The sequence below is a fragment of the Melanostigma gelatinosum genome (genome assembly GCF_949748355.1).
Source record: "Melanostigma gelatinosum genome assembly, chromosome: 2".
Lineage (NCBI taxonomy): Eukaryota > Metazoa > Chordata > Actinopteri > Perciformes > Zoarcidae > Melanostigma > Melanostigma gelatinosum.
In genome coordinates this window covers 9,221,252-9,240,307 of record NC_136635.1, presented here as the reverse complement: position 1 = coordinate 9,240,307, position 19,056 = coordinate 9,221,252, and the positions used below count along the sequence as shown (strand labels likewise).

Genomic DNA, 19,056 nt, shown 5'->3' with positions numbered 1-19,056 from the left:
TTTTCATTAAGATGACCTGCAGGTTGCTGACTCGTCAGTGAGTCTCATGCTACAAGGTATGTCTGTCAGTTATGTGTAGCTTCTTAGGTGTGTGTGTGTGTGTGTGTGTGTGCGTGTGTGTGTGTGTGTGTGTGTGTGTGCGTGCGCGCAGCAGCCAGCATATGGGCAGTCGAAGCTTTAGAGAAGAGGGATTAAGTCATTGTTACAATCCAGCCTGGTTGTTTCCCTTCTCACTGACCCACTTTGTTTACCATTCAACACATCTTCCGGTTCCTCAGGTTTGTTCCTTCAGCATTTTATATACAAACATGTAATTATTCAAATGTTTTTAAATCACACACATTATCAAAATCTCATGAGTAGTGTGTGAGGTGACAAACAAATGACATATCACTCCTTTTAAGAACAATAGGAATGTAAAATGTACTAAAACTACTGCAATAAATTGAACACATTGACTTAGAACAACAAATTAGCAGCTGTTATCATTCTTACATTCTTTTAACATGAACACGTAAATTAAAAAATAGGATCAAATCACTTAAAGTAAATGTATTCATGGTGGTATGTTAAACTTAAACAACTAAAACAACAGTATTCAGTGCGTATTTTGAAAAAGGTACGTGCAAAGAACTGCTTTTTTGTAGATTTTCTGTGAGTGTTTTTCATCTGTTGGAGAGCAGAGGAGAGAAGCAAACCAGAGCGAGAGAGAGAGAAAGTAGAAAAACAGTGCAGCGTCTAGGTCAGGGTGTCCTGACTCTGTCAGTGCAGCTGATTTTATGGCATGCTATCTGGACAGATGCCATCCACTATGTGTGTGTGTTTCTGTTTGAGTAAATGTGCTTTCACTGGATTTCAGTGTTTGAGTCTGTTCATCGGTGCATAATGTCGATGTGTCTATGAATGTGTGTGTGTGTCTGTGGCTTGGCAGTATTAAGCAGTACATTTATTCACATTGTCAGAGGGCTTTAACTTAAACTGGATTCAGTCTTGTGTGAGTCTTTTAAATTGTCATCTTTCTTTCTCTAAAGGACCTTGTTGGTCAAACATCACTGGGATGAATTCTGTTTTTCTTCTTGATGAAACTGAGCGTCCACTGTTTTGTTTTTAGGACACCGATGGGGAACTCTTATGCAGGCCAGCTGCGGACCACGCGCTTTGAGGAGGTCCTCCATAACTCCATCGAGGCGTCGCTGAGGTCGAACACCGTGGTGCCTCGACCCGTCTTCTCACAGCTATACCTTGAGACGGAGCAGCCGTTGGCACATGATGGTGGGTTGCATGGATGCGAAGGAGACTGTGCGATAACGAGTTCAGCGAAAGAGTGTGTTTCCTCCGATTTGAATTCTGACATCCTTATTGCATCTGTATTTGCTTATTGTCCTCTCTTGTTCACCGTTAAAATTGTATGTTTTGTGTGTGTTTCCCCCGAACAGGCCGTACCGAGAATGATGATGAAGATGAGGAAGTTGGCTCAGAGTCTAACAGCCCCCCATTGCCCTATCAGATGAAGCCCCCACCTGAGGGATGCTGCACCACAGATGGTTTGTACACGTACACATATAGCTTATGAAAATCTAAAAAAACATCACTGCATTACAGTCACAATTGGCACTAGGAGATTTTAATTTTCAAACAAATACCATGACCTGGTTTCCCTTTAATATAGAATATGTCACATCTTGCATTTAATTAGTGTTCACCTTATTTATGCGGGTATCATGCAAATGAAAGGGAGATATAATTAGTTTGGCTGGTTGTGCAATCTGCTGGATATATGGTCTCACAATGTGCAAGGGTCAGTGTTGTGAGTGAGCTTTGTCGCGGTGTAGTTAGAAAGAGGAAATGCTAATTTGACTGCACTAGAAATCTCAACTGACGGTGAATAAGCAGCAGAAAGTGGCCAGGCCAGCTATTTTGCATAGTGTATATCATTGCTCTTTTTACTTTTGCAACAATAAAATAAAAGTATTTTAAAAGTCAAAGAAAAGCTTTTATGATATAACTGTCCTATCCTGTCTTTTTCCTCCCCACAGGCTTTTGTCAGGCAGGCAGAGACCTGCGTCTGTCCTCGCTGGGATCAGATCCCTCGGACGTGCCCCCTGGGTTCATGTTGGTCGGGGTGAGGTGCCCCTCCCTCCCCGAGACCCTGCTGGTGTGTGCCGTGGACCGCCGCTTCCTGCCAGACGAACGGGGTCACAACGCACTGCTGGGTGAGGCAGGAGAATCACACAGAAGCAGGAAAATATCATCAGGCATCTGTTTCTTACAAAACCCTCAAAATGTCAACGTTCAGGACTCTTTTTTACAAAAGGAATAGTTCACCATTTTGGGAAATACCTTTGTTTGCTTTCTTTCCAAGAGTGAGATGAGAAAATTCGTCTTGACATACAGAGATGTTTTCAGCCTAGCTTAGCATCAAAACTGGAGACAAAGAGAAACAAGTAGCCTCAGTTCAAAACAGTATTATCACTTCTAGTGTTGAACTATTCCTTTTAAGTTGATGGCAATGCATTTGCCACATGATTGAAATGGTAACGTGTGACTATAGGAACATGAAATGCAGCCTGTTGTAATCGTACATTTCCTGTATGTGTGCTCCCTCCAGGCTTTTCAGGGAACTGTATGGGCTGTGGAGAGAAAGGATTTCGCTATTTCACAGAGTTCTCTCACCACATTAACCTGAAGCTCAGCACCCAGCCCAAGAAACAGAAGCACTTGAAGTACCATCTGTATCGAAACAACCAGGGCGTGCTGGTCAAAGGAGCTCCCATCTGCTGGAGGGGACACGGTAAGAGAAGGGTCATTTTTGGGGGGTATGGGAATTTTCCTTGAATGTTTACATTAAAATGGGTGATGTCCCTTCTGTGACACACAGATGGCTCAGCAGTGGAGGGGTTAATTATAGAAGTGGAGCGAAACATTAAGCGTGTACACAGAGGCGACAGCCTGGAGCTAACCCGCCAAACTAAAATGGTGTGTAAATGGACATCGCCGAATGAAAAGGCCTGTGAGAAACATCTCCTGTAGATATTGTGTCCTCATCCTGTTGTTTCTGCTTGCTTCTTTATTTTCTTTACTCCTTTTGTTTGGGAAGGAAAGAGTGAAGCTCAGCAGTTTAAACGTCTTTGTCTTCGGAAGCTTGGGGTAATTCTGTGGTTACAATAAATAGGAATTATGCTAACCATAGATCATGTTTTTCAAAACGCGCAAAAGCTCTGGTACTGAGGAGTCTGGATGATCCAACACGCTAACTTGATTAAGCCCTTTTCCTGGGAAAAAAAGTCTGTTGCTATGCAGAAATGGCGAACTGTTTTTGATACCAAAGCGGAGCAGCGTCAGACCTGCGTAGAATCCATCAGTCACCATCAGTGGCATAGGTTGGAAAACTGGTTTTGACTCATTCATCGCAAAAAGAAAATGTACTCTTCTCCTGGACCAGTGAGAGGGCTCTGAAAAATAGAAGTAAGTGTGAAGCATATATTGAAACAGAAACAGTGTCCCTCTATCTTATGCAGGCGTTCCTGAAATATCCCCCAATCATTCAGTTCATTCTCCCATGCTGCACGGCCATCAGATTTACTTCAATACACAGTTATCTGGATAACTGTGTCTTTTTACATCGGCTCATGGTCCTGAATCTGTGGGTTGCTGGCTTTACTCACATAAGTTATCTAGTTAGTCAACTTGTCACGGAACGGCCTCTGTTGTGTGCCCACAAATACATGAATAACAAATAAGTTATTGCAGTGACCTAGCTACTGAAATGTTTCTGTCTCCTTGTGATGTCAAATTACTCAGTTGTGTATGTCTGTGTGTATGTGCGTGTGTGTTTGTGTGTGTGTGCGTGTGTGTGTGTGTGTGTGTGTGTGTGTGTGTGTGTGTGTGTGTGTGTGTGTGTGTGTGTGTGTGCGTGTGTGTGTGTGTGTTTCAGATGGCAGGATGAGGCAGACGGGGTCCAGCCTCTCAGAAGGCCACGCGATATCAGATGAACAGCCACCAAACATGGCACTGACACGCCCAACACACACACCTGGCAGCTACACAGGTAACACACACAAACGCAAACACGCAAGATACGTTGAGACAATGGTTCTTGTTGACAATTGATCTTGTTTGTGTTCTCGGGGCCAAAGAAGTATTGTTGCTGTTTCAGACTGCAGACTCTTAATTCACTAAAAGTTGTTGACCGACACTTGTATCTCTCTCAAACTAGCGGTAATAGAGAGAGAAGACTATATGTACGAATCACAGAAATGTTTTTCATGAAAATGTACAGTTATTAATGTTGTTGATTCATTCCTGTCTGTCTGTAAACAGCAGGATCAGCTGTGGACCCAGTCGCTCTGCCGCAAATAGCTGACGTCCCACACCAGCTGACAAATGGCAACCACGCTGCTCCCTCCATCACCCAGCCCCCTTTAAACCAGGCAAGGCCGGGAAGACCCTCAGCTAAAGGTACAGATTGTGCAGACTGGTGACCTCGGCTCTGTAGTCACATTAATATCCACAAACGTGTGTATATATGACATGTAAGTCGAAATATGACATTTAGTTATGACATTCAAGTAATGCCTAATTCCAATAAAAACGTCCTCAGAGGTGTTTACTGTCCATGAATTTACTAATTTATAATAATTGAGTTATCCACATGTAGGGTTAACACTTTGAATGTTGTAATTAATGTTTGGGTGAGGTTTAAGGTTGAATATTTAAAAATAAAGTGGAAACAGAATGAGAGGAGGAATCATTTACTGCATCTGCCATCAGATTATTCCTGGCTTTGTGGACCATCGTGATTGCTCAAAAAGTCCACAAATGTACCAGCAATTTTATATGTTGAAATTTTGAAAAGGATCCTGTGTCATTTTCCCATAAGATTGTGCTAACAATATTATGCCGGTGAGAGATATTAACCTTCACAACCTTTTCAAGGCAGCACTGTTAAAAGCCGATCAAATGATAATGTCATGATCGCTCCTCATACACAAGGACATTCTATCTATTTGATTCACATAAATACTGTGAATGAGAAGATTTTAAACATCCACAAATAAATTCATCAACATTATTAACTCCCAATACTTTTGAAATATGCCCAAACTAATATGGTTATTGAATACATCTGATAACTCACCAACTAACTGCATGTAAACTGGGATTTTAAGTCATCAGAATATTGTAGCTCATCGAATGTCAAACATATTTATCTGATTCCTTCGTCTGTGCATGGAAACGTGGTCAGTTTGTGTCTGCTGTCATTAAACCCTGGGTTTCTTTACACCTCTCAAAGGGAGCGCTCCTACATCCAGCAGCCCAAACTGTGTGTGTGTGTGTGTGTGGGTGTGTGTGTGTGTGTGTGTGAGTGTGTGTGTGTGTGTGTGTGAGTGCGTGTGTGTGCGTGTGTTATAACACCCCTGCTATACAGGAGCCAGGCAGCTGCATTGTGTGTGGGGGGTTGTCCTTTGTCTTTCTGTCTCTCTCCCTCTGTCTCTCACCTCTATTAACCAGGGTTGTAAAATTCCCTCTCTGTCTTCTCTTCTTTCCTGCTTTCCCGCTGAATGAAAAGCTTCCTTCCTGTCGATGTTGTTTTTTTCATGGCCCTTTTAACAAGTGGACCTTTTATATGTCTCCCTATTACTGCATTTCAACAGAGGTTGAGAGGAAGAGGAAGAGACAGGTTAATGTATGACTAAAATACAACTGTTTTCCATTACTGTATTAACAGAAGTCCATCCTAAAACATAATATACAGTATGCTCTGTTTATTTGTGGCTTAATAGAATTACAAAAATGACTGTACAGGCTATACTGTATTCCTGAAGCAAACCGAATTGTAGAAAAATGTGACACTGAAAAAAGCATAAAAATGAACTCAACAAATGATATTGCAGTGACGAATATTAAGGCAGAAGCAGCAACTTATGAGCAGCAACAAAATCCTTGAGCTGGGTACAAAGCAGAAAAATACAATACATATGACAATATATTTGAAATGTATTTAAATTTGTCGTAATTTAAAAGATGATCAGTTTACTGTTAAGCAGTAAAAGTATAAACTACCAGCTTTTTAAGTTAACATGCTTTGTGATGTTGTTCTTTATTCTGCAGGGTCCCATGCAAATGCAGGACCTCCAAAAAAGAGGCACAAGGGCTGGTCGCCCGAGTCATCAGCCAACAATCTGCCAGAGAGCACTGCGAAGATGCCACCATCTTCATCAGCCACATTATCAGTGTCCTCTGTCTTCACAAATGGAGCCAGATCAGGTAAAAAAAGGAAAAGAGACAAATATAGACAGAAAACATGAAAGGGACATACGGGACTATTATGTGGTTGTACTTAATGCTATATTTATATATATATCTCTCTATATATATATATATATATATAGAGAGAGAGATATAGAGATATATATATATGCGTTTAATGCTATATGTGTAAATTATACAGCTTGCACTATTTGTGTGTGTCGATGTGTAAATTTGATTTATATTTCTGTGCTTTCTCCAGAGACTGCAGCCCTGCTGAGTTCATTGCAGGGATCCTCCTTAACCCCACTTTCTCCACCAGGGTTGTCTGTAGCGATCCCTGATCAGCTGCTACACACCTGCAGACTGCAACCTGTCATCTTTAAAGGTCAGATGAGCAATTATATCAGTGCTTTATTGTGATAGAATGCACTTTCTCTGTATGAAAGTATTTGTACCTGTGACAGAGTGTACTAGTCTTAATTGAGTACTTGTTGTACGGCGATCATTGTCCGCCCAGCGGTCAGTACTGGACTTTCTCGAGCAGGTGACCAGGTGAGGTTTTCAGTAACCACCCAACAGATGGCCAGTTTAGCTCGCCTCTCCTCACAGGTTAGAGGTCAACCAACTCCTGAGGCTGCTTCTCAGCCTACCCCCCCATTACCCTTCCAACCTTTGCACCCTTTTGTGTCACCTGTCAACTCATCCACCATCTTTTCTGCCCTCAACCGCTTCTAATATCCAGTATGTGTTCTTTCCTTCTCTTATTTCCTTTCTGTTTTCACTTCATATTCATCACCAATCTGCCCTTTACCTCACCAACCTGCCTTTCCTGTCATTTTCTCCACTTTAGCTGCTCTTTAGCTGCCACCACCGCTCGATCCTGAACTGGTCTTTATTTAAGTTTGTAAGTTGTTCCTCTAGTAACTGAAAGAAACACAAACTTAAATCTAAGTTCGCCCCTGATAAAATTTTTCTTCTCATAAAAACAGCAGGTGACAGCAGCCTGAGTACTGAGATAAAGTTGCCTGCATTGTGTTTCTTCGCACTGACATGTGTGTTCATTGTAATCGTCACATGATACCATCACCAAGTCCACGTTTTTCTCAGGCTCCTCACTGTGATTACCTGTTTCATCTGTCCACCTCTCATTGATACAGGTCATGGCCCACTTCCCCAGCTGACTGGAAATGCCAATGAAGTGCTCCTCAGTTCTCTGCTTCGGAGTTGTTATCTGAGCTCTCAGACGCTCCCCAGAGTCTACCAGCACTATGGACCATCACCCATTCAGCCATTGTCAACTGAGATGCAGATTCTACTCACAGTCTACTACCTTGTTCAGCTAGGTCAGTGGGAAACCTTCCAGAAGAAAGGCTGTAATCATACACAGTTCCGTCAGACTGAGAGGAGGAAAGTGATTGACCTCTCGTGATATCATTGCTGTGTCTCATAATGCCCACTAGGAGGCAGACAGTTATAACTGAATCAAGCTGAAGTCTGCTGACTCTGGCTTTTGTTTGTTCCCCATCTAAAAACATATAACTATTCTAAAGGTATTTTAAATTATTCTTTACCACACTCTTTGTCTCTCATCTTTATTCATCCAAGGCCCTGACCAGGTGCCCCTAATAGAAGACTTGGAGCAGATATTCATGAGGTCGTGGAGGGAGTCTCACCTCAGCGAGATCCGACAGTACCAGCAGCCTCAAGCACCAGCCAGCCAAGGGAGGCACTATGGCATAGAGGTGAGACGTCATAGAAGTGACCTTTTGTTCAATGTTAAGTTTGAGATAAAATAACTACAGACAGAAAATTCTAAATTCCAAAAAGTAAACGCATTTACAAGTGAAGATTAGGTTCCAGGCTTTTAGGAAAATTGACTCACGTAAGGCTGTACACATTCCCAGATCTCCGTCTTTTAACACCGCAGAAATCGTTACTCTGTGTCTCTTCATGTCAAGCTTAACATGATGTCCTCTTCATGCAGCATTTTGCTGGGACAAATACTGATGACAAGTCAGCCGAGTAAGACTTTTCCTGCTCTGTCTCCAGACCACATCCACGCTGCCTGGGCTCCCCCAACATCTCGCCTTACCTCCCCAGAGCCAACAACCCCTGACCCCCAGCCAGCTCCCTTGGCTCGCCCAGCTGGCTGCCTCCTCCTGTGGAGAGGGCGTGGTGGTGCTAGGGGAAAAGATTGGATCTTTGGCTCAAGGCCTCCAACAAATGTTCAGCAGATTAATGGAAGGACGGCTTGAAAACACCAACTACGTGGTTGTTATTGTCACTACACCGGGACAGGAAACACAGTCCTGCGTGGTAGTCACAGGTGGGAATGGATTTTATATGTATGTTAATATTTGCATGTTGTTATTTTGTCCTGAGAAACAGAAAACAGAAAGAACAAAGCAGATTTTAATTCAGAGTATTTATCTGTGTGTGTGTGTGGTTTGCAGGTAAACACCAGTGTCGTGCCTTGGCAGAGAGTATGTACTCCCCCAAAGAGGGTCTGAAAGAAATCAACCAGCAGCTCTCCACTGGTATTGCCCAGGAACTCATCCATTACTGCAATTCCCAACAAGGTGTGTTTGCCTTTTTTACATGTGTGCAGTGCAGGCATATTAATGTGTGTTTTCGTCTTAATTCACCAGCATGAACGAGGGCCTTTTTGTTTTTCAGATGGTGACTTAGATTCCCTGCTGGATAGTGCGACTGTGGACAGCAGTGAGCCGTCTCCCTTATCCAGTAGTCCAGAATCAGCTGAGGAGAGGAGTCTTAAAACCACACACAGTCCCAAAGACACAAACAGTCCAAAGGATTCACACACACAGTGTTCAAAAGACTTACCCAGCCCTAAAGAGAGAGTCTCGAGTCCCAAATACACTTGTTCAGGTGAGACACGGCGGGGTTGTGGTCTACACTGTGTGTGGAAGGCAAAACTGCCCCTTGAAATATTTTTGGGATGAGAAGATTAACTATTCAGGCAGATGCCATGCACATGTTTCCCCCCCGCTGTAAACCATACTATGTCATGGTTTTAAACCTCACATTTCTTAAGTTTCCCCATTTGCTTTAATCTTACTTACGGTATGTTGTATTTTTCTTCAATTAGCCTTTTGACTAATTGCTGATGCAACTTTTGAATGGGATTCACTTGATTCACTGTAAAACATAGACAGAGATGCCTTTTAATGTCCCTTCCTCATCGAGTGTGATGATATGACTTTGTGTTTGTATGTGCGTAGAATACTCTGTAGAGTGGCGGGAGGTCCGTCCCATTCAGCTGGCAGTGGCCAGAAAGCTGCTGTCCCATGTTTGTGCCATAGCAGACTCCAGCACACAGAACCTGGATCTTGGCTCCTTCGACAGGGTCAGCTTCCTCATCCTGGTCCCGTCCTCTGAGGTCACATTTCAGCAGACCGTTCTTCACCTCTGGAATTCTGGTCTGGAAGTTATATGACTCTTTTTTCTTCTTCTCAGCAGTTTTTTTTTATTCATTCACGTCTTTAAAAGGGAGAGACGAGAAGAATCATTTGAATTTGTGTGTGTGCCGATTACATGATGTGTATTTATGTTGACCGCCTTTCTCTTTGGCTGCGTCTCTCAGGTGTCCTTCAGGAGCTCGGGGGTTTAGACCAGGAGTGTGTGTCTCAGCGGGAGGCTGAGCGTTTCGTGGTCAAGATGGATCAGAGCACTCAGGCACGAATTGACAGCCTCACCCAGGAAGCACAAAGCAACTCCTACACACTCTACATCCTGGTCCATGACCATGCCCACTGTGACATTAACAGGTGTGTGTTTGGTGTGTGTGTGTGTGTGTGTTAGAGAAATGAGAAAGAGATCTGAAGTGATTCAGAATAAAGTGTGTTTTCTCTTTCCGTGAGTCTTTGTCTCTGTCTCTTATTCAGTGCATCCCACAGTAGCTCAGACAGTGGTTTGGGTCTGGTGGACCAGCTGTTAAACTCCCGTCAGGTCAGAGATGCTCCAAACATCCTAATTCTCCACGTCACCTCCTTCCCCTTCGCCCTGCAGACACAGTATACCCGCATCAGCCCCTACAATGAGATCCACTGGCCCTCTGCATTCAGTAATGTAAGATGGAAGTCTGTGTGTGATGCACACTCTGTATTTAACATACACTTGTGACACATATCTGGAGGTTGATTGGGATTAGGATACATAACATTGTGTGTTTGTGTGTGTAGGACATGGACCTGTATCATGAGAAGACACGCTACTTTGGTGTGTCAGAGCTTTTAGAAACGACCCGTTCAGGGAGCAGCCTGCCTCTGATGCGTCATGATTCCTCCTTTGAAAGCATGACATCTGCCCTGGAAGAAAGGTAGCACAAACACACACATGCTTAATCTACACAAATGCGCTACTCACAAGCAAGTTTGAATTACCTTACAATCTCTCTCACTCCCAGGTTCTCTAAACTGCACAGTGCTGTGATCCGGACTACAGTTTTGATCCAACACTACTGCGTAGCTCTGATGGCTGCATCCGGCAGAATCGACAGCTCCCACAATCTCCACAAACACACCTCTGTGGAGACCCTAGAGATTGTACAATCACTGCTCACCGCTTCCCAGCAATGTCCCGCCCACCATGGTCACATGGTCCTGCTGCGGATCCCCTCTTTGGCTCTGGCAGCGTGGGCCCACCGACGGCTGTCCAGAGTTAGGAGGCAGCTGGGTCTGGAGGAGAGTTTTGAAATCATACTGGGGAATCCAAACCAAGCTCTGAATATTGGACAGAGCTTCACTGACCAGATCAAGGTTGGGTAGCAGGTTATAATATCATGAAATACAGGATAAATTATTTTGTGGATAGATGATCTTACAAGTAGAGAAATCAAAATACACTGACTGACTGTACTTGTGTGTGTCCTGCAGACATGGCTGAAGATCCAGGATGCTGACTGGGTTCCTCAGACCTACCTGGAGCTGGAGGCCCTGCCCTGCATCCTGATCCTGTCAGGAGCTGAGCCACTGGGAGAATCACTGCCAAGGTACACACACAGTGTTTTAATCAAAACTCCCTGACCTATGACCTAAAACCTTGACCCTTCATTCCCAAGGCTCCATGCACTCTAGTTCCATCACCAAGGGTTAACTTTATACAAGCAAAAATAGTTTTTTGTGTAGAAACGCCAGAATAATCAAGTCTCCACAACTTAAGTGTTGTAACATAGCTTCTGCATCTAAATCTGCTATCGTAAAATCTGGAGTTTAAACAGTGAATTCATTCTGCCCACAGGTCATTGAAGTATTGTGATCTTAGAGTGATAAGCTGCTCCTACCTTCAGCGAACCACACTCGAACAAGAGCTAGGACTGGCTGCTTATCTTGTGAGAGCAGAGTCACGACCCCCACACAACCCCGCACCAGGAAGTGACCTGCTGGAGAGTGACGCGGAGAAACTCAGCAGTACTGACAATGAGGAGGAGGAGGGACGGGAGAACAGTGAGAAGAGATACACATGAACTGTTCTCTAAGATTTAAAATGTGTGAAATGCTCACTTGCTGTTTGAAGGGATATCTCAACTCATTTTCGTTTTGTTCTTACTCTCTTCTTTTTCCCTCCATTTCCAGGGGACTCCCCTCTGCCGTGCAGCCAGCAGGTCCAGTCATGTCCAGACAGCGGCGCTTTGGATCCCTTCCCTGCCCAAAGCACCACCTCTCCAAATGTCTCCCAAAAAGGGACCATGGACGCCATACAACCTCCCTCGCAATCACAGACTCAACTTCAACCACAGCCCCCGTCTTTTCCGTATCCCCAAGCTACAATACACCAACCTCAAGTGCAGAGTTATTCCCAGGCCCAACCGATCTCCCAGCTTCAGCCACAACCCCAAATTCAGAGTCAGTCATTATCTCAAACAAATTCCCAAACTTACGCTCAAACGCTTCCCCTGCACCAGTCCCTCGCTCAGATGCAAATACCCCCCCCTCAAACTCAACCACATCCCCCTGCCACAGCCCGTCGCCAACACCCCAAATCTACCTCCTCTGGCTCCTTGTCCCCGCGAGCCTCCTCTCCTCATCAGGGCTGCTCCTGGGCACGGGGAGTGAGTCGCCCGCCTTCTGTGCTCCTCCCTCGTGCCCTCTACGATATCATCACAGCCAGTGACAGCAGCGGGCTTCCACGATGTTCATCATTCCTGCCACACATGTCTGTCGCATGGGCAAGCAGCTTCAGGTAAAACCAGTAAAAAAAAACAGATCGTCCAGAGTAGACAACTGAAACCTTGTCTTTCTACGGTACCTTTAAGCAATCTAGAAGTCCAGCAATGTGATCCATCCTTGGAAACGTCCTATTCAAATTTGATGCAAGGGTTTAACTCTCCACGAGCCTCCTCTCCTCTCCTTGCAATAGTTGATTTGCTTTCATTTAGGCAGACCACCAAAGGGCTAATCTAACTGTTTAAACTCAGTGGCTCAGTGTGTATAATGTTAATAACTGAAACGTTCTAAAAGAGGGTTCAATAAGTATCGTATCATACAAATCAAAACCTGTAGGCTTGAAATGTCTTCGCTGGATTAGTTAATCTGGTTTTATTCCACTAGAACCAGAATGGAGATAGTTTTGAAGATATTACACAAATGTGAACAAATCACAGGTGTTTATTTTGCTTCCAGACCTTTCACTCGGTGTGTCCTGGAAATATCAGACGCTCACTAGGAGATATTTAATTTTGAACTTTGTCTTTTGTGTTCAGGCCCTTGCTGAGCAAGATGATGACATGTACAGAACAGTCACTGTACTATCGTCAGTGGACAGTCCCCCGCTCCAACCACATGGACAGCAGCAATCGCACCGAAGGACGAAGTGACAACTTTCACCCTCGCAGGCTGCTGCTCAGTGGACCCCCACAGGTCATTTCTCTCTTCATTTCTTTGTTATTCAAGTCAAGCTCATGCTGTGCTGTATACCTACAATAATTACCCTATTTTCATTCCGTGTTCAGGTGGGTAAGACAGGAGCGTACCTGCACTTCCTGGGTATCCTGTCTCGGATGCTGATCAGGCTGATGGAGGTGGATATCTACGATGAAGAAGACATCAACTACAGTCAGTATATATGCAACATCTCTCACTTATATCATGTAAATAATGGAGACTGGGCTTTCTAAACAACTTAAATGATCTGTATGTTGTACTGTTTCAATGTTTTGCTAGTATTGCTGCTAAGAATCTTAAATATTCATCGTGCTGTAAGCTCCTGTGTAATCCATACACTTGGAAATGTGTTAATTTAGGTGCACAGGCAGAGGGGGTGTTGTACCACTCACCAAATGCTTCCTGGCCCAACCCTGACATTATGAGGACGATGCCCTTTGACTACACCATCCATGATGCCAAATATGATGACATCAGCTCTGTTTATTGCCCTGGATTTACACCCAGTTTTGAGGGTAGGCACAGTCAAAAAACACACACACAAGTCAATATATTAACACACAACCAAAACTATATTCACAGAACATTCGTCTTCTCTGGCGTTTGTTGCTTGTAATCACAAGTCCTTAGACGTTATCTGTTCTATTGTCCTGATCTGTCCTTTGCCCCTGTTGAATTTACAAGGAAACCCTGTGCGCCAGGAAGACGTGTACCTACGAAGGCGGACAGCTAGGATCAAGCTGTCTAAATATGCGGCTTACAACACGTACCACCACTGTGAACAGTGTCATCAGTACTTGGGCTTCAACCCCAGATACCAGGTCAGCAGCACACAATAGACGCACAATCTGATAGCTGTTTTTGAAATGTCACAGCTGATGATGTATGTCCTCTTTAATCTTACAATCAGATGTATGAGACAACACTTCATGCATTCACATTCACCCACCTACTGCTTGGGGAAGAGATCCAGCTCTACTTCATCATCCCAAAGTCTAAAGAGCACTACTTCAGCTTCAGCCAACCAGGTGGCCAGCTGGAGAGCATGCGGTTGCCTCTCACTTCTGATTGGGTGAGTCCCCCCTTAGTGAAACCGGAGCCACTGAATTTCAAATACTTGCATTTCCTTTTGCTAGCTGCCGATGTACAGAGTGAAAATAAATAAAGCAGCAGAGTAAGGCCTGAAGTTGTTCGACCATCCAGCGAACATTTCTGATGCCGTCTTAGGCTGAAGATAAAAACTATTAGGGAGGATATCAGTAGTTCGAGAGGGTCAGAGTCACCGTGACAGTAACTCTGCTGTTACTGCTAATCCAGTTATTCTCAGAGTGTTGGGGGCGCGCTAGCCTAGGATGGACTGATTATGATGCAGACCTAATGTTTTGATGTCAGAATCGTTTTCATGGTGGAACAGTAAACAAATCGGCTATCACAATAGTAATGGTGTTCATAGTTAGGTTTACAGAATCTACAGATATGGACGGATGCTTTGTGAGACGCACAAGACATTATTTATTATTATTAATAACTTACAGAAACATAACCTTCCACCTTCTCTTCCCTTCTCTCTCTCTCTCTACACACACACACACACACACACACAGCAAGTGACGCGGCACTCCTCGTCTCTGTAATTGTCTCAATCCAGAATTCAAAATGAATTGAAAACTCAATTCATGACGGAAAATGTTTGAGAACCACTCTGCTAATCTCACAATATAAAGAACATTAACAAAAATACAAACTTCAACTAGATATTAGGTGATGTGCATCACCCACTGAGCCTTCCTAACATTGCAAAAGAAAACAAACACACAAACTGATATCCTGAATTGTTAATTTCCTGTTTCCTGTGTTTCAGTAACTCAATCCTGAGTACACACTTACCACAACACATTACCATTGCGTTTACTGTTAAGTGGTGACTTGCAGGGTTGAGCGTGGTGCAGTGCCCTGGAGCTCCACTAGGTGGCGGCACATGCTAAACTATGACTAAAATTGTCCTTATGGGAAAATGGCCTACTGCAGCCCAGTGGTCCCTATGTATTCCCGTAAAGATAAGTGCACCACGGCTTTCTGTGAGAGGGGATTCTGTCGACACTTCATATCATTGTTGATATGATGATATTTAGATTTTTCAGTGTTATTTCCTTCTTCCCCAGACCCCAGACTGCATCAAGAGTCCAATCTTCACCCCGACCACTGGTCGTCATGAGCATGGTCTGTTTAACCTGTACCATGCTATGGATGGAGCTTCACATCTACACATCCTGGTGGTCAAAGAGTACGAGATGGCTGTGTATAAGAAGTACTGGCCCAACCACATAATGCTGGTGCTGCCCACTGTCTTCAACGGAGCTGGAATAGGTATGTTATTGCTACTACTGTTGGGTATGAAGGGACTCCTTGATTTCGTAGATATTTAATGCAGGCATCCTCAGCAGTTACAGTCATGTAAACTGTTTTTGTGTAGTCCACCTTCATACTGGAGTTCTGTTCTCCTGCAGGTGCTGCTCACTTCCTGATTAAAGAGCTCTCGTATCACAACTTGGAGCTGGAGCGAAGTCGGCGTTTGGAGGGAGGGGCCCCTACAGGGGACGTCTGGCCCTTTATCATCCTCGCCGATGACTCCTGTGTTATGTGGAACGCAGTGGAACTCGACGCGCGCAAGTACATACGAGCACATTATTAATGCGAATACATGTGTTGGACAAAATAGCTGCTGCTTGTATTGGAAGTAAGACTGTGTTTATTCATGTTATCAGTCAGTTTTAACAAAGTTACTGTTTGCTTTCTGCTGTCGTTAGTGGTTCAGTGGAGCACGCTGTGTCACTGAAGCAGATCTTACAACACATGGAGGCCTGTCCGGACCTGGCCCACTACGGACTGTGCGGGATCAGGAAGTGGAGCAGCCGTGGACTAACAGGTCAGGGGTCATGATGTCAAAACATTGAAGTAAAACAACGTTTTGACAGCATTTCAGTCTATTTAAATATTGTACAAATTAACTTAAAATATATTTTCCTCCCAGGGCCAGAATACCAATACTATCAATGACATTTTATGATATAACAAACTACAACCTCAAAATTCGAATCAAAAAGTGTAATCACACACGAAGTTTAACTTCATATGCTTCACTTACTAACTGCTGCAAGTCTGTTGTATTGGCCTGCACAGGAAACTTCTAAATGACAAACCACTGCTATGCAGAGCAGATTCTACTGGCTGTAGATGCCTCAGATCTCCACTGCAGATACAGATTGTTGTGTCTTCTCTTCAGTGTTAACTCGTTTACCTGCAAGATTTTATAGATAATATTTTAAAGCATGATTATTACATGTCTGTAAGTCTAGCTCTAAGCTATAGCTCAGTGTTGTCTTTTTAAATCGTACATTTGAAGGAGTCTCAAATGTGTGACTGAATGTTTTAGCTACTTTATGACGAACTAATGAAGAGGAATACATAACAAAGTTTTCTGCTTTATGACTAAGATAAATTTGAAGTTGCGTTTATTTTGTTTCCTCCAGGTAATGAACAGAGGGAGCCCTTCTCCAGAGGTCTCCTGCATGACTTCCTCCTCCTCAACGTCGACCGGAGCCAGAATGTCCAGTACGACCAGAACCGCTTCACCTGTCACGATGTGGACTTCACCCTCAGGTTACACAGCGCCGGACTGCTCGTCTGCGGGTTTAACAGCTTCAGCGTCATGAAGAAGCAGATCGCCATAGGAGGATATAGGACGTTTATTATCAAGACCAAGGTAGATGTTGAAGACACATGACAACACAACCACATATCACTCACAGAGCAAAGACAGAACAACTGATTGATAGAATACTATTTAGTGTAGTCAGTTACATATACACACACAACGCCACATTTGCAGCTACACAGGACAAAAATAATAATCTTTTCACAGAAAAGCAAAACTTAATTCAAAATGTTGAATTGGACTATCGTTAATCTTAACAAACAAATAACTGCATCAAAGGTCATTAAACAAACGTTTGAAATTTCTCCAGACGACAGATGTTCCCACCTCAGTGGGGCCCTCGCAGTACATCTGTGCCCCAGACAGCAAGCACCTTTTCCTGGCTACACCAGCTCAGCTGCTCCTGGAAAAATACCTTCAACACACCAGACAGAAGTTGTTTCCACTCAGCACCAAGAACTACACACACCCTGTACTGTCTGTGGACTGTTATCTCAACCTGGGACCTGAGGTATAGACACGCAGCCTCTTTGTTTGTGGTAAATGATTAACCTCTGAACAGAAGTATAGGTTCATACACCCATGAATTCCAACACACATTGTTTAAAAGTCACACTCCTCTTGCTTCCTGCAGGTGACGGTGTGTTTTGTGAGTTCCAGACCTCACTCTGTCAACATCAGCACCACAGGGTTGCTGTTCAGTGGCCTTCTCCTCTGTTTCGTTGACTCCTTTGTGACGCCTGGGTTCCTCAAGAAGTTCACCTTCCTTAAAGGTACAAAAGCAGACAACAAATACAGACAATGAAATAATATACTGGTATGTTTGTAGTTTTGTACAGAGCAGGCTATACATGAAATCTTGGATCGCATCTGAATACCATAATGTGCTACATCTAGCATTTTAGTCCTCTGGCTAAGTGGCTGAAAAGCAAACCATATAACTGCAATATCACTGGTTCAATCCCCGCCAAGGACCTCTGTTGCATATCATAACCCTCTCCCCCTACTGTCCACTTAAGAAAGCCAGTAAATGTGATTATGTCCATGTCATATTTAAAGTATCTATCGGCTTCCCTGCAGGTGCGACTCTGTGTGTCATCAGTGCCGATCGTAGCTCTTTGAGGCAGACGGTGGGCAGGCTGGAGCTGGAGGAGGAGTGGAGGTTCAGGCTCAGCGATGAATTCCAGACCGCCAACGCCAAAGAGGACCGACCGCTCTTCTTCCTGACTGGAAAACATATTTGACTGAAACACACATCTACAAAGAGTCAGTCAGGATCGAAATCACTTTAATTGCTAAAGGGAAGAAATGTACTAGAGTGTTTTTGAGAGCATGACAGTATGCACTCACAGGCTCTGAATGGACAAGGACACGTGTTATGGCCAAAGAAACAAGAGGAAATCGTTTTTGCAAAATATATATTTTACGTGGCCTTTATTGAGTCATGGTTGTCCTGTGAGTTCGTAAAAGATTGTACAAGAAACAGCCAGAATTGTTCAGGAACCTTTTTCTGATAATGAAGTGGTTATTGTTTGCATTTAGTGTGGTTTAAGCACCACTTCATAAATCATGAGTAATCTTTTTGATCCACAAGAATTTGTTTTCCAAATAATAAAAACATTATCTCAAAAAACCAAAAACATGGTGGTGATAAAAAAGGTGAAAGGATTAATCTCAGAATGTTTTTATTAATACACAGTATCCTGATTGTATTTTTGATGTTCATCAACCATTTTTCCCCTCAGGAGATATTTACTCGACTCAGAAATTGCAGTTACTGCTTTTATATTTTTTCATATGTGTTTGCAGTTTTAGCTGCGTTCATGTTTGTATTGCAGTATTACAAGTGTTCTGCACACTTCATGCAGGTGCAAACAATATGAGAAGCTTTACGAAAGGGTAGACACAATCATTTGTGTGCAATGGTAGCCGATTTTTGGCAACAAACTTTTTATTGAGCGTTTTTTTTATTTTTTGAATGCGAAATAATTTGAATAGATTTAGTCAGATTTGCATTATGTAAAAAAAAAAGTACTTATCCAGTGTGTACAATAAAGTTGTGTGTTTGGATGGTGAACATTTGTTATGCTTTCTGCTCAATAGACTGGATGATGATTTTATTTTTAACTGAAGAGACACAAATCCACTGTGTTTTAAGCATTTCTCAATGTACAGTTTTGTATGGCT

At 43.4% G+C, this 19,056-nt stretch overlaps 1 protein-coding gene across 1 annotated transcript; it reads left to right on the top strand.

Annotated features, from left to right (window-relative positions):
* Positions 1 to 1,115: 1,115 nt before the first annotated feature.
* On the top strand, positions 1,116 to 18,113 carry greb1 (growth regulating estrogen receptor binding 1; the record flags this gene model as incomplete). Its single annotated transcript, XM_079283257.1, has 33 exons — positions 1,116 to 1,272; positions 1,437 to 1,544; positions 2,037 to 2,213; positions 2,609 to 2,791; positions 3,935 to 4,048; positions 4,321 to 4,458; positions 6,112 to 6,267; positions 6,512 to 6,637; positions 7,410 to 7,595; positions 7,858 to 7,994; positions 8,302 to 8,578; positions 8,706 to 8,831; positions 8,929 to 9,141; positions 9,495 to 9,692; positions 9,857 to 10,040; positions 10,158 to 10,341; positions 10,455 to 10,591; positions 10,679 to 11,030; positions 11,148 to 11,263; positions 11,512 to 11,717; positions 11,847 to 12,453; positions 12,974 to 13,130; positions 13,223 to 13,325; positions 13,514 to 13,669; positions 13,839 to 13,975; positions 14,065 to 14,226; positions 15,317 to 15,521; positions 15,662 to 15,824; positions 15,962 to 16,080; positions 16,685 to 16,917; positions 17,180 to 17,380; positions 17,504 to 17,642; positions 17,950 to 18,113. The coding sequence occupies exons 1-33, from the start codon at positions 1,119 to 1,121 to the stop codon at positions 18,111 to 18,113; spliced, it is 6,018 nt and encodes a 2,005-aa protein (XP_079139383.1). The 5' UTR covers positions 1,116 to 1,118.
* Positions 18,114 to 19,056: the final 943 nt, after the last annotated feature.